The sequence below is a fragment of the Tyto alba genome, unplaced genomic scaffold (genome assembly GCF_018691265.1).
Source record: "Tyto alba isolate M040663 unplaced genomic scaffold, T.alba_DEE_v4.0 Super-Scaffold_33, whole genome shotgun sequence".
NCBI lineage: Eukaryota > Metazoa > Chordata > Aves > Strigiformes > Tytonidae > Tyto > Tyto alba.
This window is the reverse complement of record NW_024881308.1, coordinates 6,634,243-6,657,845: the sequence shown is the minus strand read 5'-3', so window position 1 is coordinate 6,657,845 and position 23,603 is coordinate 6,634,243. Positions and strand designations below refer to the sequence as shown.

Below are 23,603 nucleotides of genomic sequence, written 5' to 3'. Positions count from 1 at the left end.
TGGGTGGGTGGGAGACGCAGCGTTGGCAAAACGCTGTCAGCGTTGGAGGGCCAAGCTGCAGCACCATTCCCCTTGCGCACGTTCGAAAAGACACCGAGGAAGGCGGGCAGCTCCCCCGCTGCGATTTGCAAAAAAATGAGGAGGTGCAACCGCGGGCTTTTTGCTTCAACCCGTTGAGCTCGGCGGGGCTGGGGGTGTACCCCTGGGGTGCTGGGCGCAGGTCGGGCCGCAGCTGGGGGAGGGAGGGAGGGAGGAGGAGGAGGAGGAGGAGCAGGAGGAGGAGGAGGGGGGGGAGGAGGAGGGGGAGGAGGGGGAGGAGGAGGGGGAGGAGGGGGAGGAGGGGGAGGAGGAGGGGGAGGAGGGGGAGGAGGGGGAGGAGGGGGAGGAGGGGGAGGAGGAGGGGGAGGAGGGGGAGGAGGGGAGGGCGGGGAGGACCCGTCCCGCCCCCGGCGGCGCCGCGGGAAGAGGCGGGGGGGGTGGCGGCAGCCCCCGGCGCTGGGAGCTGAACCTGCCGCTGCGCTCGGCGTGAGTGCGGGGCCGGGGTCTGCCGGCGCGGTGGGTCCTCCCGGAGCGGGGGGGGGGGGGCAGGGGGGCGGTGTGCGGGGTTTGGCCGGCCGGTGGTTCCCTGGCTGGGGGTGGGGGGGGGGTTGTGCCGCCTCTCCCCGGGCCGGGCTCTCGGCATCCTCCGCTCCTTTGGCAGCTCCTTCCCTCGCCCCGCTGAGCCGCGCCTGCCCCGCCTGCGCTCCTTCGGCGGGCAGCGCCTCGCGGGGGGGGGGGGGGGGGGACCGTGGGAGGTTTCGTGAGGAGTGGGGGCTGTCCCGCAGGGCTGGTGCACGGCTCTTCCTCCTTCTGCCCGCGGTGGAGGCTTGCCTTTGGCCGAGGGACTGCTTAGTGCACCTCTCCTACGTGTGTGCGTTTCTTTGGGGCATCCATAGAGTAACTTAACAAGTGTCTGAAGTCTTTCGAACTTTAAGGTAAGAGCCCCAAAGATGGGCTTATAAACTTTTAGAGGAGCCTCATGGATGTTTTCCCGGGCAGCACCTCGGTGGGTCTTGAGGAGTGACTGTCATCTTTGCACACAACTTTCTCTCCCTGGTTTTGGTTGGGGATACTGAGCATCAATTTTCCTGCTTTGGAGGCCTCATCAGCAGGCTGTGAAATTGGGAAGGGCTGGCTAAAAACCTGTGTTTGCCTTGTTAGAGCTGGGGATGGTCGTTGGGAGCGGTGGGGGCTGCAGGGCTGCTCCTCTGGCAGGGGATCCAGGCAAAGCTCCGCTCCTTGGCTCGCTCTGGCTGAGCAGCTGGCTGGAGGGAGCCATCCAGGAGGAGTTACAATGGAAGTCTCTGATGGGGAAGGGCTGTTTACCTTCTGAGGAGTTAAACTCCATTTTATTTCTCTTGGGTTTTGAGTGTCCAAAGGAGCAAATCGGTGTGGGGGGTTTGGTGTGTCCCTCGGGCTGCCCCCCCCAGGCATGTGAGGGCTGCAACATGCAGAATGCTCCAGCTTGGGTTTTGCACCAACATGGAAACGTCCCTGAAAAATTTGGGAACTGCAGCATCCTCAGGGCATTCCAGGTCCTGCCGCTGCCGGAGGGAAGCGCACTGCTCGCCCTGCTGAGGTGGAGCCAGCCCCAGTGGGGGTCCGTAGTTGCTGCACGCAATCCCAAACCTCTGCACTTCAGCCTCAGGTCTGTCTTCCTCAGCAGCTGAGCTCTGTGTTTGACCATGAACGCTAGCGGCCCTGGCTATCCGTTAGCCTCTCTCTACGTGGGAGACCTCCACCCCGATGTGACTGAAGCCATGCTCTACGAGAAGTTCTCGCCTGCTGGGCCCATCATGTCCATCCGAGTCTGCCGGGACGTTGCCACGCGCCGGTCGCTGGGCTATGCCTACATCAACTTCCAGCAGCCCGTGGATGGTACGGTCCCTGTAACACAGCCCTGTGGAGCTGCCTCACAACGGGGTGTGGGGCGTGCAAGGGGTGGAGGGGCAGGCAGTGGAAAAGGGGGGAGCAGTGGATGCATCAACTGTTGAGGCTTGGGCAATATTCTGTTGATGTTGAGTTTTGGTTGTAACTAATCCCAGTCTGCTCTCTGATAGTGGCCTGTCCCACTACCGTCTCCTCTCAGGGACTGGGAGAGGACGTGGCAGCTGGGCTTTAGGCTTGTTCAGTGACTCTTGCAAGTCACCTTTTCCCATAAGCTGATGGAGAAGGACACCAAAACCCCTTCTGCCCCTCCCTGGGGCAGCCAGCTGCCTGCTGGCTCACAGCATGAAGTGAGGCCCCTCTCTTGGCTGGCATCGCTGTGATGCAGTGCTGTAACCTAAAGGTGTTTCATGCTGGAGCAAGGCAGCAGTGGTGGGAAGGTGCTGGGAAGTTGCCCTGGACACCAAAATCCTTACTGGGCAAATGAGTTTGGTATCTGCCAAAATGGAGCTTGCAGTGAAATGGGGGATGCTGTGGGAGTCGGACATGCTTTGGAGAAAAAAATTATAAAGGAAGGAGTGGTGTGGCTGGAGGGGAAGAGAGCAGCCTCTGCCTGGTCCTGCTGCCCTGAGAGGCTGAGCTGCCTGTCTCATTTAGGTTAATGAGCCCCTGTCCAACAGTATCCCTGATTTCTGTGCCCATCTCAGCTGCTGTAGGATGTGAAGGGGATTTGTCTCTGTTACCCCCCTCTCACCCTCTTATATTTGCTTCTTTACCAGCTGAGCGAGCCCTGGACACCATGAACTTCGAAGTGATCAAAGGCCGTCCCATCCGCATCATGTGGTCCCAGCGGGACCCCGGGCTCAGGAAGTCGGGGGTTGGGAATGTCTTCATCAAGAACCTGGATGACTCCATTGATAACAAAGCCCTGTACGATACGTTCTCTGCCTTCGGAAACATCCTGTCGTGCAAGGTACACGCACCCATGGGCCCTGCAGGAAAGGGCTCGCTGCAGAGCTGCCCCTACTTCTCGGCCCGTGCTCTGGCCAGCTGAAATTCACTTCTTTGTTTTGCTTCCCACAAAGTTTCCTCTAAATTCCCACCTGATTGGAAGCCAAAGGGTCCTGCTGCTTCCCCTGGGAATAGGGACTTTCACCCCTGCCCTCGTTCTTCCCCGTCCTTGCACAGAGGTGATATGTGCTGTCCTGTCTGAGCTCAGTGCATCGATGGCACTGGGGTCTCTGTGAGACACGAGCTCTTGGGCATCATGTAAAGCACTGGGTGCTGGAGGGCAACCTCCCTGGCCCCAGCAGGACATTTGGCCCTAGGGCAGAGCTCTCACCTGGATTCCTGACCTGCTGCCAGCACCCCAGTGCAGCTCAGCTGTTGTGGGAGTGGGATGTCAGGGATGGTAAATGTCCCTGGAAAATGAGGGTGAGTCTTCCTGCGGCTTACTTGTGAGCGAGTATGGAGAAAACCGATGTCTGTCTTTCCTCCCTCCCTCACTTTGCATTTGTAGGTGGTTTGTGATGAAAACGGATCCCGTGGCTATGGCTTTGTTCACTTTGAGACTCACGAGGCAGCGACTCGGGCCATTGAGACCATGAATGGGATGTTGCTCAACGACCGGAAGGTGTAAGTGCCGGAGGGGGACAGTGTCTCCTCGGCTCTGTGCTTGGCTCTGCTCCTCCCTTGCCTTGGTGCACGCTCAGGGCTGCCAGCTCCTGCTGCTCTCTGTTATCTCCCCTCTTCCCGTCCGTCCCGCTGGTCACGGCGGCTCTGCTGCTCCCCAGGGCAGTGAGTCACTTGTGGCTGATGCTGGTGGAAGTGTGATAAGTGGTTTGGAGCCGTTCCTGACAGCGGGGAAGGAGTCAAACGCTGGGCTGTGTTTTGTTGCTGAGTTGGTGTAAGGAGTGCCCACAAAGCAGGGCTGATCCTCTATCTCGGCTGTCAGCATCAGATAACCTGGGCAGGAAGAGGCTTTGTTGTTCTTCAGCTCTCTGCTTGCATTGCATCACCTTGTTCTCTACATCCCTGCCTCCGCAGAGGCAAGCAGCTGTCCAAAGGGCTTGGGGATACCTTGGAGGAAGAGAGCTGACAGTTGGTGACATCCTTTTGGGTCTTTTGGGGTCTCCTGGGGTGACATCCCCAGCACGGGGCTGTGCCCTGTACTACCACTCCCCCTGTGTCTGTAGTACCAAGTGGGGTCTGGGTGGGGGAACACCAGCGTGGGACATGCTGAAGTTGCTGGATGTGAAACGCAGGGTGGGTTTGCGGGTGAGCAAAGCACAGCCTGAGGTGACAGGATCTCTCTTGGCCTGTCCTGAGACAGATGCGCCTGTGTCCATCTTCCCTCTGCAGGGGACGTGGAGGGTTTCAGGTCCCTTTCCTTGCTTCCTGCAGGTTTGTTGGCCATTTCAAATCGCGCAAAGAGCGTGAGGCTGAGTTTGGGGCTCGGGCGCTGGAGTTCACCAACGTCTACATCAAAAACTTTGGGGATGACATGGATGACGACAGACTGAGAGAAATATTCTCCCAGTTTGGTGAGTACAGTTGTTGAAGCAAGATATCCTCATGTCTAATAAACCGGAGTTGAGGCAACTGCAAAGAAAACTGCGGAGAGTGCTTGACTGAAATACTGAGCCCCTTCTCTCGATAGGATCTGGCTTGCTTAAACACAACCTCACCAAAGGGTTGCAGTGACTTAAATCGTCAGGACATTACATGCGCTTTCCTGCAGTGATGTAGGATAACTTCTGTTAGGTGCTCTCCTGAAAAAAGAAGGTTTTGTACTTATTCTTTTGGGTAATAGAAGGGTTTTCTGTTAGTTTTTGAAATTGTCTTGAAACTATCCCGTTGTCTGGTTATAGGAGCCCTGGGAATAGGAGATGCTGAGTCTGAATTTAAGGCAAAAAAGGCTTTTCAGTGTAGTCTATTAATAGAAGATGCCTCTTGTGACCGAGTTTAGTATTGTGCCAACCCATGGACTGTACTGTCCATGCTTGACCAGTGTTATCTCGGGTAATTTGTGAATACTCTTCATAAAAAGCCAATATATGTGTTCATATATAAAGGAAATGAGAACTTCTGGCCAAAGAAACTCAGCCCACTGTCTGGAGAAACCGAAAAGCTGAGAGCAGTGAGAGCAGCATCCAGGGTGGGAGGAATCACCCCCATGCAGCCTCCCGTCCCTGGCTCTTCTGCGCTGCCACGGCCGTCTGGTCTCCTTGCTGGACGGGCTTCTCGTGGTGGCTCCCGAGCACGGTGCTGTGTGCCAGCAGCACCCTTCTTCAGATGGATACTTTCCTCTTGCAGGAAAGACACTGAGTGTCAAAGTCATGATGGACAACTCTGGCCGCTCAAAGGGCTTCGGATTTGTCAACTTCGAGAAGCACGAAGAAGCCCAGAAGGCAAGAGGCTCCTCGCTGCCCGTCTTCTGTCTCAGCCCCGAGCTCATCCCCTGCTGATGTTCCCACCTCTCCTCGGGGGCTGCGGGGGGGAACCCCACCAGCTTGGTGCTCACCTGGGTGCTGGCACTGGCAGGGGGACCTGGCGAAGGGGAGCAGAGCTGCTTCCCTGCCCTTGCTCGGGGAGGTCTGTGCGCGTGGTGGGGCTGGACTGGGGTGGTGGGTCAAGAGTAGAGCTGTGGCTGTCGGGTTCCCACCGTGTTCAAAGCCCTTCCCTCCGCTGGCAGGCGGTGGCCGACATGAACGGGAAGGAGATCAATGGGCGGATGGTGTATGTGGGCCGGGCCCAGAAGCGGCTGGAGCGCCAGAGCGAGCTGAAGAGGAAATTTGAGCAGATTAAGCAGGAGCGAGTGAGCAGGTACCAGGTAAGGGGAGAGCGGGGTGCTCCGTCCTGCACGTCTGCTCTGGGGACATGTCCCCGGCATCCAGGGACATCCTTGGCTTGGGGATAGCACAGGGCTCTCCACAGCAGAGCAGTGAGCTGGGTCCCTTCTGCAATTAAAGACCTGCACAGGGATCCATTTGCTGCCTGGTAATGTCCCAGGAAGCAGTATCAGGAAAGAGGAGAGAAGTCTAAACCCAGGATAATGTTGGCAGGTAAATGAACGGGTCTGCTCTTTTTCAGAAGATAAAATATAAGTTTGGAAATGAGGTGGCTTTCTGAGGTCTTGGAGCAGCTTCATAGCGATGGTCAGGGTGTCCTCTTCACTTGGGGTGTCTCGCCTGTGAGTGGAGCACACACATGGTCCTGGCTCCTCTCCACACCACCAGTCCTGTGGCAGCTCTGGAGAGGACATGTTTGTGGGATGTCCCACCCCCCAGCCCAGCTGCTCGTGAAACACATCCAGCTTGAAAAGATGCTGTAAACTTTCGGAGCCTGGAGGCCAAGCTGCTTTTTTTGCCTGTTTTCAGGGGGTCAACCTGTACGTGAAGAACCTGGATGATGGGATAGATGATGAGAGGCTGAGGAAGGAGTTTTCTCCTTATGGCACCATCACCAGTGCCAAGGTGAGGGACCAGTGTCGTTGCTGGGGCTCCTGGGGTCTGCCAGCCGGTGCGCTCAGCCCTGGGAAGTGGTTTGGGATTATCATCCTGTTGAGCTGTGGTTCCCTGGCGATGGCTTTTATCTCAAGCCAGGTGTGAAGGACATGCCACTTGTACCCCACGCTGTCCTGAGAGGCTTATTGATTCAGCAAATATTTTGTAGCTTTGCCGAGTTACCCCAGCTCCGGTGAGGTACAGGGTATGGGACCTTAAAGCCACATCGTTCTGAATATTGCGCAGCTGCTCCATGGCTTGGGACCGATGTGACACTGATACAAATGGAAATGAGCACAAGCCACCTCAGTCTGGGGCAAGCAGCGTTTGCCTGGCTGGCATTTTGCCTTTTGGAAAACCATAGAAATGTCACTCTTGCCACCAAGACTGGTGTCAAGCTTCTCTTGAAGGCTGTTCATATGGGTGCAGGGGGATGGTCTGGCTTTAAGGTGAGATACCTGTAACCTGCTAGCTGCCGAGGACAGATGCTGCCTGGCCCTTGCTGGCCCCTGTGGCATTAAGCACTGGAGCATTGCTGGCCCATGGCTCCTGTGGGGCTGGGGCACAGACCCCCTGAAAGATCATAGGCTGCAGATCTCAGGCTGGCCCAGACTCTGCTGTCTTCTTTTCCCAAACCTACTAGTTTTACCTGAGAAAATCCTCCCCTTCCCTGGAGAAATCTCTCCGTGGAGCCCCACACCCTGGATGCTGGGGCTGCAATGGGGTGCCCGTGGCTGGCAGGTCCCATGTGCCCCCCTGCCATGCTGCGCTTCGCGGGTGCTGCAGTGATCTGTGGACTTAGCTGTCTTGTTCTAATCCAATTTTAGGTGATGACAGAGGGTGGCCACAGCAAAGGGTTTGGGTTTGTATGTTTTTCCTCCCCAGAAGAGGCTACCAAGGCCGTGACAGAAATGAACGGGCGGATCGTCAGCACTAAGCCTCTCTACGTTGCGCTCGCTCAAAGGAAAGAGGAGCGGAAAGCGATCCTCACCAACCAGTACATGCAGAGATTAGCCACCATGAGGGCCCTGCCTGGCCCTCTCCTGGGCTCCTTCCAGCCCGCCCCGGGGTACTTCCTACCCCCCCTTCCCCAGGTGAGTCCCCATTCCCGAATGGCAGCACCGCATGGGGAACCAAATTTGCCCTGGGCTGGAGGAGTGGAGTGGCAGTCAGGCCGAGGAGCGTATCTTGGGTTGTGCAGACCTGGGCACGTGTTGGTGTGGGATTAGTGGGGCCAGTGGGATCAGCACTGGGCTTCCGTGTAAACAGCAGAGCTTGCCAAAACACTGGTGGGCTGTGGGTGCTCCAGGAAATGGGCTGGTGATTTAGCATCTACTGACCTCTCCTCAGAGGAGGTAACTAAGGAGTTTGGTGAGAGGGTAGGAACATGGAGAACAAGCCTGCTGATGAAATGAGGGGAGGGCGAAGGGTTACAGAGGTACAAAAGCTTGTGAGGAGAAGATAAGTGGAGCTGCTGGAGGACATGCAGGCAGCAGGGCTGGAGGTCAGTCTTTAAACTGGTCTGGCAGGCAGCAGAGCATGGTTTGGCTTGTCTGTGTGTGGCAGCAACTGAGATGCTCTGGGTTAGAACTGACTCAGCTCGGCTCCCAAGTCACCTTGGATAATGTGTTTTCCTTTCTCAGCCACAAACCAGAGCTACCTTCTACAGCCCCAGCCCAGTTCTCCCAGTCCGTCCTGCCACTCGCTGGAGTGCGCAGCCCTCCCGGCCTCCCTGTGAGTCAGCCTCCCTCTCCCCGGGGGCTTTTGGCACGAGCTGGGCTTGGTTAGGGACTGAGGGTTTCTAAAAGCAGCACAAAGTGTGTAGCCACGGGGGGCTGTTACCTGGAGGAGTGCACAGGGGTTTGGTGCAGGGGTCATGGTGATGGGCACCAGGGGATGAGACATTCGGGTTGACCCCAGAGGTGAGGTGTTCCTCAGCTTTCCCCAGCTGCAGTCACTCCTCCCCTCCACCTCTCCTTCCGTGCCTTTGCTACCAAGAAGCTTTGTTAATCATGCTCCATCTCTACAGCAGCGTATCCTGCAGCTACCCCCATCCTGAGGGCTGCCGTGCCGCCCCGGCGCCTGCTGTCCAACATCAGCACCATGAGACAGGCTTCCACCCAGGTGCCCCGCGTGTCCCCCCAGGCCCAGCGAGTGGGTGAGTGGGGGAAGGACCCGGCTCAGACGTCGCTGTAGTGGCCACGGGTTGGTGAGGGAGCTTGCTGTGAGCTTGGGTCTGCCTCCGAAGAGGGATCGGTCTGTGGGATTGCTTGGGGAGGAGTCGGGGTGGTGGTCTCGGATGTGGTGGGGCTGGAGCAGTGTCTGTAGTAAATAAGTGTGTAACTTTGGGGGGAAGGTCTTTCTGGTAATGGGATAGGTCTCTGATCTGCAGATCAGTCTCATTGGATGCCGTTGCTCCTTGCATACTTTCATTAAAGATGATGATGATGAAGCCACAGCACCCTAGACTTAGTGCTCAGACTGAGGTGGAGGTTGGGAAAGGACCTCTTGGGCAGAAGCAGAGGTTCTTATGGACTCTGGCTGAAATGCTGCCAAGGCCAAGCCTCCAGTGAAACACAGTCATGTTAGAAGTGTGACCTGAGAACCAGACCTTGCTGGCATCCCCAGTGCCTGGCTGTGCTAGGGCTGTCGCTGTGTCCCGAGGTGTCCCCTCCACCTTGCCAGCGTGACATGGCTGTGCTGCTGTGGGGCTGGCGGGGTGGTGACCAAGCCGCTGTCCTGCACATGGTGTCCAGAGCACTCCTCACTCTGAGATAGTGCTTCAGCCCCGTGTCTGTCCCGTCACGCCTCTGCCTTTCATGTGAGTGAGGCAGAGGAGGATGCTCACTGGGGCTTGCAGCGTGGCCCCCTCTGAGGAGGGGCTTAAGTAGTGCAGGGTGGAAGCTGCCCATCTGGTGAGTGGGTGAAAGTCTGATGTCCCCCCAAAACATAGGACAGCCCAGGGCAGCGTCTACCTACACCCCTCCCAGCTTTGTGCAATTTAGCCTACAGTCATCTTTGGCATTGAGTATCTTATTGCTGAAGCGAGCAGGAGGGATCAGGAGAGCTATCTCTGGCTTGTCCCCTTTCCTTTTGTCCTTGTCCCATCATTTATCTGCCCTTGCTTCCCTCTAGAAGTGGAGCCAGGGTGAGCTGAGGGACAGGGGCACTTGCTGTTGTAGCCCACCTTCCTCCCTGCTGTCCCCATCCTCTGGCTGCTGACGCAGATGGGCGTTTCTGGAGGAGAGACAATGAAGTTCAGGTGACTTTACAAGTTCTCCTGCTCTCTGCACAAAACCAGACTAGTTCAGCGAGGAGGATGGCAGGGCCCTGCCTGTCCTGGAGAAGCTGCCTTTGACCTGGCGGCTGCTTTAAGCCGGTGGGGGGATTTTTCAAGCCCTCTGAGCACGCTGCCCTTGTAGGTTCAGCCTCCTCGGCACAGGCATGCATTTAACAGGCTGCTCTTCCCAAACTTTCTTGTCCCCCCTGCAGCCAACATCGGGACGCAGACAGTCAGCACCCGGGTGTCCTCCTTGCCCACCCCGCCACGGGGTGCTCCACAGTACAAATACTCCTTGGCCGTCAGGAATGTACAGCCCATGGGGCACATGCTGCCCATGGTGGCCTCGCAGGTAACCGCTCCGCGGGCTCCCGGCTTCGGCACAGCCGCCGCAACGCGCGTCAGCCCTGGTCCTGCTCTGGGTTAACGCCACTGCTGACCCCAGGCAGCCCCACGGCTCTGTAACTGGTGCAACGGGGACCTTTCCTAGGGCTGCTGGGGCAACTGGGGCTTTGGATCCAGTAGCCATGCAGCTGTGATGCCTGGCTCCGGCTTTCCTGGAAGCTGGCGTTTGGATACAAACAGGCAATGCCACAGTCGGCATCAGCAGCTCAGAAGGGTGAAATGACATGCTGTGTTCAGGGAGCAGCACCGTTCCTGCAAGCCACGTAACACACATCACTTCTGGTTTTTGTTTTATTTGTTTGGTTTTTTTTTTTTTTTGGTTGTTGTTTTTTTTTTTTTCGTTTGTTTGGTTTTTTTTTAATCTCCCTCCAGGTGGGAGAACCTGCTGTGCATGTCCAGGAGCAGGAACCACTGACAGCATCCATGCTTGCAGCAGCCCCTCCTCAGGAGCAGAAGCAAATGATAGGTGGGTGTCACGGCTGCTCTGCCGGAGTAGGTCCGGCTGTGGGGCTGTTGTGTGTATGAGGGCATGTGGAGTTGCATGCACCAGAGAGAATTTAGCTGCTGGGAGCAGCTTTGAGCCTTTATGGGATTGCTCTGATACTATGCTGCGTTTAAAACAAGAAATAAAAGCAGGCTGTGTTGGAGGGGTATGGAAGCAGCGGAACCACTCCCTGTCTGTATTGGGTGCCTGGCAGCGAGACAGCCTCTGGTGAAGCTCTGCAGGAGCGGCAGGGCCCCATCCTGCCCCTGCTGCCAGGCTGCCCCAGGGCATGTGCGACTCCCTGAGCTCTGAGCCATCCTGCCTTGCTGCTCTGGGGCTGATGAACAGTTTAGTGGCTGTAGGGGCTGGGGTCAGCTCTGCCGCAGAGTCCTTGGACTTCAGGTGCTGCCTGGTGTCCCGCTGGTGGAGCGGCTGGCATGGGAGGGCATCGCTTGCCCTGCTCTGCCTGCCTCGTGGGCTCGGCCCAGCAAAAGCACAGCGGGTCGTGGACCAGCTCTTCCCTCCCTGGGAGGAAACTGCTCCTGCAGAATCGGGCCCCTTCACCTGCACACTGGTGGGCAGGCATGGGCAGTGCTCGCTGCTCCACTGCCCTGCTCCCACGGCAGGTCCTGCTGCTGTCTGCCTTCACCCAGCAGCTTCCCTGCCTGCAAACACTGTTGTGACTTGCTGGAGTAGGTTTGGGTTTTTTTTTTTGTTTGTTTGTTTGGTTTTTTTTTTGTGTTTTTTTGTTTTGTTTTGTTTTGGGTTTTTTTTTGTTGTTGTTTTTTTGTTTTTTGTTTTTTTTTTCCACCACCATCACCATGCTTGTATCCCTTTTCAGCTGAAAGGTTGGAACTGGGAGGGCAGGAGGGCTTGTCCTGGGTGTGAAAATGCTGGAGGTCTTGCATAGTGCTGATGTCCTCCATGGTGTTTGGAGCAGGTGAGCACCTCTATCCTCTGATCCACGCGATGCATCCCTCGCTGGCCGGCAAGATCACTGGGATGCTGCTGGAGATAGACAACTCCGAGCTGCTGCTGCTCCTGGAGTCCCCTGACTCCCTGCACTCCAAGGTAGGGAGCACTTGGTGCCCAAACAAATCGCATCCCAAAGGGCTAACTACCTGCTGCTGCAAGGAAAGGTGATCGTGGCCCAGAAGATGGGTTAAGAATGTTGATAGCCATGGGAAGAGCAAATAGCTGTTTTGTTTTTTTTTTTTTTAAGTGAAAAGTGATCAGAAAGGGCCCCAGGTTGATAGCACCGCACCCAGTGCTGGAGCACCTGCCTGCCTTTAGCAAAAGGAGAAGCTCAGAGCAGCTCACTAAAAGCATGGGCCAAGCTCCGAGGGTGGTTTGGAGGTGCCTGGGAAGTGAGAGGGGAAAGGCAGGGTGGGTGTTGCTCCCCAGGAGAGGAGGAGATGCCCTTCCCTGAGAATAGAAATCAGATCAGTTCTGCCTCTGCAGCATTTCTTCAGTTTCCTCCTTAATCCTGGTGAATATTTAGCTTTGGTTCCCACCAAGACAGTTGCAGTGAATTGATTGCATCCCCTTGTTGCTCCTTGGAGACAGGATTCACTTTCACCCTTTCATTGATGTTTTTTGAAGGAGCCTGGGCTCTGCTGGGTGGTATCAGGCAGCTTTACCCATGGATAAGTCTGATTTCTCCCTGGCAAGTTCTGACTGCTATAGAAAGAGACATGCCCCAGCATTTCCCTAGGGAAGAGACAGAAGAGGTCTTAGGGCTAATCAGTCTCCTGCAAAAGCATCAGACTTGGATTTTATAAGTATTATTATTCAAGTCCTTTACCTCTTGTGAGTGGGTCTGTGCGGAGGCCATCTCGGGACCTGGAATATTGCATTTCTTCTGCAGTGTGCTCCTATGCTGGAGCAATTCAACTTCTGCCCCTCCTTGTGCTCTCTGTCAGATCGAGGAAGCGGTGGCCGTTCTCCAAGCGCACCAGGCTACCGAGAGCTCGCACAAGAGCAGCGAGGCGGCGTTCCTGCAGTGACTCCGGGTGGGTGCCTCGGCGTGTGCATGGTGTGCTCAGGGTCTCTAGTTTCTGAAACTGAGGGTTGGGCTTCTTGTCTGGACCAAATATGGCTTGATGAGCAACGTAAATATCTTTGACTGTAACGTTCCACTTCTTAAATCGCATCCTCTATTTTCCAGACTTAATTGTACTGCAGAGACATGGTTCTGTGTGGGCTTTTTTCTATGTTCACGAGGGCAATACTGTATAACCAGAAAGGAAGATAGGAAAGGACCTTGCTTTTCTGTAGGTCTAGTGGGGACTGGCATGATCTTTTCTGAGATATCACAGTGGTTTTTGCAGAACCATGTTAATAAACCCTATGAGTGGTCCTGTGTGGGTTTGATCAGGATAGCTGGCTCTGCTGTCCCGCAGGTGGGACAGACCCATTAACATTAACAGACACTCAAATACCCCTTTGAAGATAATATTTTCTTGACTTGCAAGTGCAAGGAGACTGTATGTTAATGCAGGTTTGGGTGAATTTGTTCCTTTAGCAGTTGAAAAACACGTATGTGGGTTCTTTGGGTTTTTTGTAGACTTTGGGCCTGAGAGTGATCCCTGAGAACATTGCCTTTGAGGAACAGAAGCAGCAACCCCACCGTGCTTTTGGAATCATGCCTGTACAGTGACCCTGGCTTGTCTTCAATGCTCCATCCTATTTTTTTGTGTGTGTATTGTAAACCTTTCAGAATTGCTTGCTCCTGCACCTGTAAAAAATCCCCGTGTTAATTCTCTTCTTGCTTCTGAAAGCATCTTGTGAAATGTAGTGTGGAACCCAGCCTGGTTCAGTTGCCCAGGAAATGGGCAACAAGTGCTGATGAATCATCATTTTTAGTGAATTTGTTTGGTTCTGTAGTTTTATTTGTTTCTGTAGCTGACACTAATAAAGAACTGATGATTCCACCCCAAAAAGCATGGGTTAGTTCCCTCTGCATAAGAATAGAAAATACTTTGTTGGTGGAGGGATGAAGTTAAGTCAGGCTGCTGTAATTGGTGTTTGAAGCTTGTGATGCTTGTGAAGTGGTAGTCCTGAGAGCTGACAGGAAGGGACATATAGGATTAAATAAATGAATTGCCAAACAACATGTTATCCTGACCCTTTCTGCCTCTTTAGGAGGATGGCTTTAAGCAAATTTCATACGATTTACCTGGATTTTATCCTTTCCAGCTAGCTGGTTTTAACTTCCTTTTAAAAAGCATCATCTTCCTGTGGTTCTCCTCTTGTAATGGACCTTGCACACCTGCAGGAGTACTGGCACTGAGTGTCTTCTGCTGGTCAGCACACTGTGTATGTCTGTGGTGCACAAGACCCAGCTTTTGAGGTATTGTGGAGCAGCTGTAAATCAAAAGCTGCCTTTCCACTGTGTGTTCCTGACCAGTGGTTTCCAGGAGTCAGTGATGGGCCTGAAAATATTAACTGCATCATGTCCCACTGGGATGCTCCCTGCTCGCAGGAGTAGCTGGGACCCATGGTGGCTGTGTTCTGCTCTCTCAGCCTCTCCCAGAGCATATTGCTATCATAATCTTGGCCTTAATGCTCTGCTCTTCCTAGTTAGGAAAGGAATTCCAGTCCCTAGAGGCTCCTTGGTACTTGTGACTGGCGATGTATTGACCTTACTTGACTTCTTCCCTGAGCTGCCAGGAGCACACCTCCGTCAGCACCACCTACCTTCTTTCTGTCCAACTTGTGTGCTGGTGTTGCTGTCTCAATCTTCCTTCTGTGCTGTATCATATTCTGGCTTCAACTTGCTGCTGAGTCATCCCTCCTACCTCTTGTTTTCTTTCCAGCATTTTAATAGAATCACTTACACATTTGCTCCTGCATTCTGTCTACTCTGCTCAGCTGGGTCTCTGCCTTGGGGCTTGTCATCATTCCTTTTTCTTGCCTTTATTTTGCCAATTCTTCCTTTGACCTCCTTAAATATTTTTTTTTTCTCATTGTGGATGCTTCAGCCTGAACTGTGCACTATTTAGATATCTCCTCCTCAGTGAGATGCTTCTAGAGGACTTCAATCCACTTAACAACTTAAATGAAAGTCCTTTATATTATTTCTCCCAAAGTGTAACTGGTTGGAAGCTTTTACGTCTTCCTTTATGAGCACTTTGTCTCTAGAACAAAAATGTGTATTTGTGTGAGTGTAATGCATTTAAGGAGCTGGAACAGAACTGTACAGGCAAACTTCATTCTGCTGTTGTCTAGCTTGTCTGCAACCTTTTTTCAGGTGTAACAGGGCAGTTCAGATGTACCTGGGACACCATCTACAATGCTAGATGGCTTGGCTGGAGGAGATGGCTGTAAAGCTAGAGGGAATAGAGAGTGGGGTCAAGGAACAGAGGGACATCGGAATAGCTTAAGAAAGGACATGAACAAGGACCAGGGTCTCTCTCAGAAAAGGTGAAGATGGAGCTTGGATCCCCATGTATACTGGAGGATACTAGGAAGTTTTTAGAGTAGCTCCCTGGCTGAACCCCTTGGGGAAGTCTGAGGCTTTAGGGAAGCTGAGGCAGGAGCAGCAATGCAGATGTGGAGTCTCCAGTGTGGAATAGTTGCTGTGGCTTTTGAAAGGGGTGACTGAAGGTATGCGCCTCTGCAAACACGCTCTGGCTGCCCATGTGGCCAGCACTACCTTCACATGCCTGGGTCATGTCCTGCGTGGCCAGCAGCACCAGTGCTGGAGCAGAAGGGGAGACAGGAACAGAAGTGACCCTGAGCTTAAGTAGTGTATCTTGCTGCTGTGCTTGATCTTTGTCTACCAGGTGGTAGTGCTGGGGAAAGCCTTAGAGATAAGGTACAAAAGCACACTGCTGTTGCTGAGAAGGGGAAGAGACTGTCAGTGCTGTGGCTTAGAGGCCATTAAAAGGATAGCTCTTAACTAAGCAAAGCCAGTCTTCCTCCTGTGTTCTGTGACCTTTCTCTGCTTATCTGTGCATTGCTGGCCTGTGCTTTCCCACCCTGAAATCCACCACACTTACTTGCCAAGAGCCTGGGCAAGTGCTGGTTGCAGGATCAATGGAGCTGCTGTGCTTAGAAGCAGGAGTGGAGCAAATGGAGAAATTTGTGCCCCTAGGGAGGAGTTGCTTCAAGGCCTGGCCCATTACAGCTGATGGACTATAGTCCTGGGACCTACAAAAAGCTAATTAATGTCAGGCTAAGGTGTAAGAAGTCTTTATCTTTAATGGCATTAAAGGGGTTATCTGCTTTCTAAATTCTGAATCACAGACTGCTGGGAGAAGGAAGGTGGGAAAGAAAGATATTTGAACCCTGACTTCCAGGCTAGCTTCTACCTCCTGGTCTGTACTTTAAGTTGGCTCAGGTCTAGTGTTGTCCAGCATCTTGACTTACTAGTTGAAGCACTCTACCCCTGGCCAGCGTCCCAGGCTGAGCAATGGTTAGAAAACCCTGATGTATTGTCACTATGTGACAGAGCAACTGCCCTGTACAGCAGCGTTTGAAGTCCTCTGACAAAAAGGTGTGGGGGTGGGACAGTATGAAGTGGTTAAAGTGTTCCAGTTCCCTATACCATCCATCACATAAAAAACACAGCTCTAAAGTGAAAATAAACATGGCTTTAATGAGAACTGGGTTTAACAGTTCATAGAATAACTCCAACTATCTCTTTACCTACTATTTTAAGTCAGTGCCATTGATACCAGATAAGATCACAAAGTATAAACATGCATTGAAGTAGTAAAGCCAGACCTCAGTTGGGATGTTACTGCATCTCCTCCTCCCTGTAACACCCCATAGCAACTGCTCCAAAAGGCACAGAGGAGCTAAAGTGGTTTTTAAAAAACAACACAAAAAACAACTGTAAAATTCCCAAGCACCTAGAATCTGAAAGTAGTAGTGCACAGTGTAACAAGGCAGGCTTAAGTTGCTGCTGTTTTCTTAAATGTGCAGAATAATTAAAAATAAAAGAAAGCTGCTACTGTAAACATCTGCCCAACCACACTAAGCAGCAGAAACTCAGCTGAGGGCCAGCAAGCATCAAGTGGAAGAGGGAACAGGCTTGGCCCTGTGCAAGTAACTGTTCTCTGTTATAAGGATGGTACGTGGTACTAGGGCAACTGCAGCAGTTCCTGCAGCAACCTTATTTAAGTAATAGCAGCACAAATGCAGCAAAACTGTCACCTGAATAAAAACAAAAAAACCCTCTAGTTCTGAAGAAAGAGAATAGCCACTTCACATGCATCTTAGCCAACATGGAAAGCATCCCTGAGGCCAATAGTTACAGGCAAGTTGACTTCAACCAGGGAGGTTAACCTATATGCCTCTTGGGGAGGTGCATTAAAACTTTGAATGATCTTAGAACCAGATAATAGAGTTTGATACAGATTATGTGTCTTAACATTCATTGTGCTGGTACAGAACCTGTTGTATCTCAGCAGCAGAAGAAGATAGATTTCAGTACCGATCCTGCATTAAGACTGGTCCCTGTAACAACATCAGAAGGGAAAAAGCTTTCTTCTGCAGTGGAAAACAAAGCTTGCCTTGTTGCTTGGTTACCCTAGGCTCTGTTCAGTTCTTGCAGTAATCTCAGTGCAGCTGTGTTCTTTGGTTCAGTTTTCAACAAGCTTTTGATATCGTCAATACTTGATTTGTAATCCTAGAAGGAGAGTATTTTTTAAGTTAGTACATTAAAAATGCAGTCTAAGGCTGCAGAATGACTACCCACTAACAGAGGCAAAGCCAGCACAACTAAGCCTGTGACTCCCTTTCTATAATTGCTTAAGCACTGGCATCGATGTAGCTGTTCTAAAACATGCTTAAACTAGGGCCGAGAAGACAATTTCATAACTCAAGCAGGTTCTGAGTCCAACACCAATGCAATGTGTCATCCAGTACTACCTACACAGTCTCTTGCCAGACACAAAAAAATAAAGCTCAACACAACATGTAGCAGCTTTCAGCTTTTCTAGAAACATGACCTGATGCTGAGAAACTCAGGATATCCAACAAGCAAATAGTAACGTGAAAGAAAATTCCCCCCCTCGGTCCATACAGGTCTCGGCTATCTGATGACAGATGTTTTCTAGCACAGAAACAAGTTCTAAAGGGCATCTCTGGCCCTGATCATGTGTGAACAGGCTTCTCATCCTAGCCTAAAACCATTCAAAAACTCCTGACTTACCTTCAGTTCTTTAAGTGCTTGAGCACGTCTGTAGAGTGCCTTAACGTTTTTGGAATCCAACCTCAGAGCTTCCGAGCAGTCCTGTACTGCTTCCTTGTATTGCTTCAGGGTCAGGTAACAGAGAGCTCTGCAATACAGATACCTGGTTAGAGACCTCTGGCTGAAAGCAGCATCTACTGATGCAACATATGTAGCAGATCTCAGCCAACCCCAGCGCAGCACAAACTGGACTCTAAAACCAGTTTTTATCTTTGTACATTATGTCATCTTACTTTTTGAGTTCAAGTTTGTTTCACTTAAAATGAAAGAAAAAAAGAGATAGTTTTCCAGTCTGAAAAAAAAAGGATTTACCTGCTCTAAAGCTATGAACCTGCACTTTGAGGACAGAAGTTCCTACCTATGCTAGTCCAGAATATGCTCTGCTTGCTGCAATTGCCTTGGAAGTACTTTGAGTCTTTAAGTATAGCAGCCTGCAATTTGTGGTTCATGGGGCAGCAGACACTACTCAAAATAACACAGCCCTGGCAGACAAACACTAAAGGGAGAAATCCCCTAGCAGCACTAAGCTGAATGTCTCCAAGGGTTTTTGCAGTACCTGATCAAAGAACATTATACAAACTACAGGGAAGACTGCACTTGGGGTGAACATGTTTGGATGTTTTTGTTTTATTCACTTGTTTGGGAGCAAACATTAGACAGCTCTGTCAGAAGTCCCATGGTGGCTTTTATAAAGAGCCAGGAAGTACTTGGGCAAAGAGCTGAGTAGTACCTGTTGGTGTAAGTTGCACATTCCTGGTTGAGCTTTAAACTCTCACTGTATTTCTCAACTGCTTTTTTATGGTTTCCTTTCTTTACAAGTTCATTTCCTTCTTCCTTCAGCGTTCGAGCTCTCTCCATGTCAGCAGCAGCCTGGTCTGGAAACAGTGTGAAAGAATACAGAACACTATAAAACTGACAAGATCAGCACAGCCTCTCAGAAAGCAAATATCCCCATACCAGACATCAAAGGATCCAGAATCAACCAGAAAGGCTGTGGCAGAACCAGGCCCAGGTTTCTCATCCCCAGCTGCAGACACGCCAAGCAGGCATGGCAGCTGTCTTGTTCATCAAACCTCCTGAGCTACAGGGCTCTGTGCCCACCCCAAGGGCACACTCTCACCTGCTTGTCCCCTCGATGCAGTTGCAGGAGGAGCGTTTGCCCCGGGGGCTGCGGCAGAAGGAACACTCCACCTTGTCTGGGCAGAAACAGGGACTGTGGGGATGGGCGGGAGCTTCTGGCGCCAGTTCACTCCGTCCTTTTCCAGCAAGGCTTTAGTCATTCTGGAAGAGATGGCTGGCAGTCACCCCGGCTGGTGGCTGGATGGGCCATGCAGGGGCTGGAAGAGTCGCTTTTTAACCTGGATCACATATCAAGGACAGCACCTCTCCACTAACCCCTCCTTTACATGCATCTAAACTAAGTTCCTTTTACAGACAGGACGTTAAAGAAAGGACCTTCTTTGTGTCAGCAGCGCTAAAAATATCACAGGACAAGGGCTGGGACTGTCAGTGCTCAGGCGAGCAAGAGATGTGCATGTCACCACTCAGTCTGCCAAGCAATGGAGTGAAGCAGACAGTTATCAGAAGAGAAAAGGACTACAGCACCCCATAAACCCAGCCAGCATAGAGAGGGCTAGGGCACTGCAACTTGTAGTTTATCGTTTCCTTTAAACTGGGCATGGAGCAAAGCAGAACCAGTCTCAGGAAATTCGTTCCAAGCCCTCAACCAGCACCTTGAAAGGAGCTAAAGGTGCCAGCAGACACAGGGAGCACGGCCAGCCCTCGCACGAAGCACCAGAGGCCTCGGCTGCTTGGTTTGCGCGCGTGGGACCCGGCTGGCTCCTGACGCGGTCACCGAAGCGAGAAGTCAGCAGAAGCTGGCGTGTTCCCAAGCCTGCCGGTGTCACCCACGGAGAGGGCCGGGCAGAGTTACCTGTTGACGCCGTCGTGTGCCACCTGCAAGGAGCAATCCACCTGCAGCACCGTCTTGTAGTCCACGTAGGCCAGCTGGTACCTCTCCAAGGCCTCGTAGGCCGCGGCCCGGCGGAGGAGGGGCTTGATCCCGAAAGGGACCAGGTCGAGGGCGCTGCGAGAGGGGAGGAAGCCGTGAGCCCGGGCCGCTCGGGGGGGGGGGGCGGCGGAGCCCTCTCAGGGCCCGGCCCCGGGGCTGCCACCGCCCCCCGCCCTGCCCCGAGGGTGGGGAAAGCAAGCGGGCCCCCCCCCGCCGCTCACTCGGTGCAGTCGGCGACGCAGCGGCGGCAGGCGCCCTCCTTGAGGTGGCAGGCGGCGCGGTTGGCGAGCAGCACGCTCCGCTCCTCGGCGGCGGCATCCCCTGCACCCGGGACACAAGCGGGAAAGACGTTCAGCCGGGGGTCGCCCGCCCACCCAGCCAGCCAGCCAGCAGGGCCGGCCCAGGACGCGCCGTACCTGCGGCCTGCACCAGCGCCAGGGCGCGGGTGTAGAGCGCGGCGGCCGGTCCGTACTGCCCGCGGCGGAACTCCTCGTTACCGGCCCGCCGCAGCGCGCTGGGCGAGGCGGCCATGGCGCTGCCGGCCCGGCCGGGCGGCCACACCCCTCGCTGCCGTGTGGCCACGCTCCTCTCAGTCGGGAGCGGCAGGGAGGCCACGCCCCTCACAGCATGGAGGCGTGGCCTGGTTAGACCACGCCCCTCCATGGTTGGAGGGACGGGGAGACCACGCCCTTCGCTGCCAGGCTGTGCGGGGAGGCCACGCCTCTCCCTGTCGGGAGGTGCAGGGAGGCCACGCCCCTCGCTGCCAGGCGATGATACCACGCCCCTCCCGCCCGCCCAGGCGCTCCCCGCTGGCTTCCGGCGGTGGGCGGAAGCGGCGGCGCGGCGCGGCGGGGCTGTCATGGAGGAGTGAGGGAGCGGCTGAGTGACCGCCGCCCCGCAGCGCCATGGAGACGGTGCAGCTGCGGAACCCGCGCCGGTGAGCGTGGCGGGGCTGAGGGGTGTCTCCGTGCGGGGGCCGGGGGTGCCGCGGTCTGGCTGCCCCGTGCGGGGTCTTCTCGTCGGCGGCGCGCCCCGGGCCTGAGGGGTGTCGGTGCGGGGCCTGGCGCCGGCGGGAGCGGGGCAGCCGGCTGCGCCGAGCTCTGGCCCCTCCGCCTCCCCGGGCGCACGCTGCCCCGAGCTGGCAGGCGGCGGTGGGAGGGGCGCCGGGGCCGGCGACGTTAGTCACTTCGCACCGGGCAGCGCCGGTGTGACAGCGCCGAGCTCCAGTGGCGGAAAAACGGCTTAAACCGGACTACCGGAGCCTGCACCGGTGAGCGCGGCCGTACCGAGGGGGTGCAGCCCGTGCGGTGCCAGAGCCCCCCGCTGTCTTGCTCCTTCGGCTCGCTTTGGGGCGAGCTGTGCGCAGGTTTGGGGGCCGCCCCCCGCCTCGGCACGTCCCGATTCACCGCGGGCTTTCGGGGCGAGCTCGGCAGGGAGCCGTGAGCCACCGGCCCCCGCGGGGCGGGCTGCAGCGGCCGGGGGGCCCGGGGGGGCCGCGGCGGGTTGTGGGGAGCGTCGGCCGGTCAGAACGCGACCGGCGGTTCGCGGCCGGGCCCCGGGGAGCGCTCGGCAGCCGACGAAAGAAGCGGCTGGCTCTGGGCCCCAGGGACAGAGCCTTGTCTTGTTAAATAAAGCAGCAATCTATCTTCTAATTTGTAAAAAAAAAAAAAAAAAAAAAAAGTAAAAATAGTTTGTGGGCTGTTTTTCTTTTTTTTTTTAATTCAATAATTGGTTATGCTAGTGATTAACCGGAAGGTGATTTAGATTAGATCTGAGTAACAATTTAGGTGAGATTGGTTTTGTGTTCTTGGTATATCCATGTTGTATAAACATACATTAAAAAGGCAGAGTGTGTCTTTGGCAGCAGCGAGTGCACTGGATGAACTGGGCAGTGCAAAGTAATTGGGCTTCTGGATTATAGCAGCAATAAGACAGTTTGATGCAAGCACAGTAGTTGTCTGGTTATTGTGTTTGAGTGTGTGATAAGTTGTTTTTGGGGATTTGCTTGTCGTGTTTTTAAATGAAATTTAGACCTCAATTTCAAGAATGCTCTGCCTTTTACATCACCACACTTCAGGCTCCTTGGAAGTAGTGACTTATGTGGTTGCTGCTTATTTTTTTTTTTTCCCCTCTTTTGCTCTTCCATACCTTCCTCCCTCCACATTTTCACAAGGACAAGTAACATGCAGTTGGTTAACACTTATCTTTGCAGGGAAGCTAGTGACTACTTTCAGTATTTCACCACTTCCTGAGTCTGCTTCTTTATGATGTTTCCTTTGCTTCAGGAAGCCATTGTATGTACTCCATGTGTGAGCTGCACCTCCTGCATAAACATGATAGCCAGGGATCAATGAGTGGTTTCTCACCCTGTTTCTGACAAAATTGGGGGAAAAAATTCCATATTTAGTATCAAAGTTAGCATGCCAGTAGCTGCAGTCATGATCTTTAACTGCAGCGGTTAGAGCTTTCATTAGTAATTTGCAGCTGCAGGCGACCATGCACGTTTCGTTTTAAACACTGCTCACCCTGAGCAGTGAGACCAGTAAGCTCTGAAAGCTCAGACTAATAAGTTTCTGTGTTTCAAAAACTTGTATGAGCTGGTTTGGGGAGTTTGGAGTTTTTTTTTATTTGGCTGTTTTTTGCGTGGTGGGTTTTTTGTTTGTTTGTTTTTAGATTAATTTTCATGCAAACTAAAAAAAAAAACAAACCAAAAAAAAACCAAAAACTTGTTTGTGGGCTATTAGATACTGCTTGTCCAACAGTGAAATACTTTGTTTTGAGAACTTTTTTTTTATGTAGGCCTTGGCTATTTCAGATTACTTGGTAAACTGCACTCTGGTGTGGTAGAGGTAGACTGAAACAAATGCATTTGACTTTGTTGCATTGTGTATGGCATCTCCTTGGAAGGTGTACTGGGGGGAGTGAGGCAAAGTGAAGGATCACAGTACATAGCATGTTTTTTTCTCTCTAGGAAGTATTTCAGTTGACTCTTAATAGCAGTGCATTTAAGAGGGATGAACTCCTAAAAGAGTCAGATACCAGTTTCCTTTCCTTTTTTATTTTTTTTTCCCCAATAAGAAATTTCCTCGTATGTGTCCAGGCCCACAAAGTCAAGATCTGAACTTCTGATGTTAAAAATGTACAAGTGAGATCAGTATTGCCTCCTTCCTCCCAACAAATGTATTCCACATATACTCTAAGGCATCAGGGAAGATGATGTTCCTTTTTGCATGGTCTTTGTACTTATCCTGTCATACAAGATATGGAACTTCAGCAGATGTGTTCAATAGCTGCAAGACTCTGCGGTGCTGTGTTGGGATTTGACCACTGACGTTTAGATCTGGAGATGTGTTTCCACCAAGGGGAACTGTTGATTTGTGTGCCTGATTAAATTCTGTTATTTCCAGTCCTCTTTTGCTATTGGATGCTAATAATATTTGGTCTCCTGATCAGGTGAAATAAACTCACTTCATAATCAATTTACTTCATGCTAAGCCTTGCATACATATAAGCGGTGCTATTTATTACTCTGTTTCAACAAAGCCCAAACTGCTGTAAAATTAAATGTAATAAATTCTCTACTCTTACATCTACAGACAACTGAAGAAGTTAGATGAAGACAGTTTAACCAAACAACCTGAAGAAGTATTTGATGTATTGGAGAAGCTTGGAGAAGGGTATGTGTTTTATTCCGATGTGCCCAATGTGCATTGCTCTAAGAACAAGTCTATGTAATGAGTATGTGTTCGGTGGTCTCCAATTTTTCACTTTTGTCATGACCTGTTACTGCA

At 52.9% G+C, this 23,603-nt stretch overlaps 3 protein-coding genes across 7 annotated transcripts in view; 2 read left to right on the top strand and 1 right to left on the bottom strand.

Moving 5' to 3' along the window:
- Positions 1-453: 453 nt before the first annotated feature.
- Positions 454-13,616, top strand: PABPC1L (poly(A) binding protein cytoplasmic 1 like). Of its 2 annotated transcripts, XM_042801007.1 has the most exons (16): positions 454-525; positions 1,703-1,917; positions 2,706-2,899; positions 3,446-3,561; positions 4,330-4,469; positions 5,242-5,336; positions 5,621-5,758; positions 6,306-6,401; positions 7,259-7,525; positions 8,075-8,165; positions 8,461-8,589; positions 9,924-10,063; positions 10,489-10,582; positions 11,541-11,671; positions 12,523-12,612; positions 13,167-13,616. In XM_042801007.1, exons 2-15 carry the CDS (start codon positions 1,725-1,727, stop codon positions 12,604-12,606), a joined length of 1,908 nt encoding a protein of 635 aa, XP_042656941.1. In that variant the 5' UTR covers positions 454-525; positions 1,703-1,724; the 3' UTR covers positions 12,607-12,612; positions 13,167-13,616. The 2 variants fall into 2 exon arrangements, with proteins under 2 accessions (XP_042656941.1, XP_042656942.1); XM_042801008.1 differs by lacking the exons at positions 8,075-8,165; positions 9,924-10,063; positions 10,489-10,582; ... (1 more) ...; positions 12,523-12,612; positions 13,167-13,616 and having other exon boundaries at positions 8,461-8,569.
- A 2,561-nt stretch (positions 13,617-16,177) lies between these two features.
- TOMM34 (translocase of outer mitochondrial membrane 34) lies at positions 16,178-20,419 on the bottom strand. Its single transcript, XM_042801287.1, has 7 exons — positions 20,229-20,419; positions 20,034-20,133; positions 19,735-19,887; positions 18,922-19,082; positions 18,532-18,676; positions 17,763-17,889; positions 16,178-17,237 (listed from the first exon to the last, which is right to left on the bottom strand). Exons 1-7 carry the CDS (start codon positions 20,341-20,343, stop codon positions 17,139-17,141), a joined length of 900 nt encoding a protein of 299 aa, XP_042657221.1. The 5' UTR covers positions 20,344-20,419; the 3' UTR covers positions 16,178-17,138.
- A 204-nt stretch (positions 20,420-20,623) lies between these two features.
- Positions 20,624-23,603, top strand: part of STK4 (serine/threonine kinase 4) — a 47,598-nt gene continuing 44,618 nt past the window's right edge. For 3 of the 4 annotated variants that reach the window (XM_042800936.1, XM_042800935.1, XM_042800937.1), the window contains exons 1-2: positions 20,632-20,749; positions 23,409-23,489. In XM_042800936.1, coding sequence (XP_042656870.1) covers positions 20,718-20,749; positions 23,409-23,489 — 113 coding nt within the window. In that variant the 5' untranslated portion in view covers positions 20,632-20,717. Of the gene's footprint in view, positions 20,750-23,408; positions 23,490-23,603 lie in introns of all 4 variants that reach the window. The other variant, XM_042800933.1, reaches the window with a different exon arrangement.

Excerpts from the sequence above, each read along its gene's own strand:
- TOMM34 (XM_042801287.1), bottom strand. The coding sequence starts at position 20,343 with ATGGCCGCCTCGCCCAGCGCGCTGCGGCGGGCCGGTAACGAGGAGTTC. Across the intron at positions 19,888-20,033 it reads TGCGTCGCCGACTGCACCGA|CGCCCTCGACCTGGTCCCTT; the intron begins GTGAGCGGCGGG and ends CCCCTCTCGCAG. Across the intron at positions 17,890-18,531 it reads TGTGCAACTTACACCAACAG|AGCTCTCTGTTACCTGACCC; the intron begins GTACTACTCAGC and ends TCTGTATTGCAG.
- PABPC1L (XM_042801007.1), top strand. The coding sequence starts at position 1,725 with ATGAACGCTAGCGGCCCTGGCTATCCGTTAGCCTCTCTCTACGTGGGA. Across the intron at positions 4,470-5,241 it reads AGAAATATTCTCCCAGTTTG|GAAAGACACTGAGTGTCAAA; the intron begins GTGAGTACAGTT and ends TTCCTCTTGCAG. Across the intron at positions 10,583-11,540 it reads GGAGCAGAAGCAAATGATAG|GTGAGCACCTCTATCCTCTG; the intron begins GTGGGTGTCACG and ends TGTTTGGAGCAG.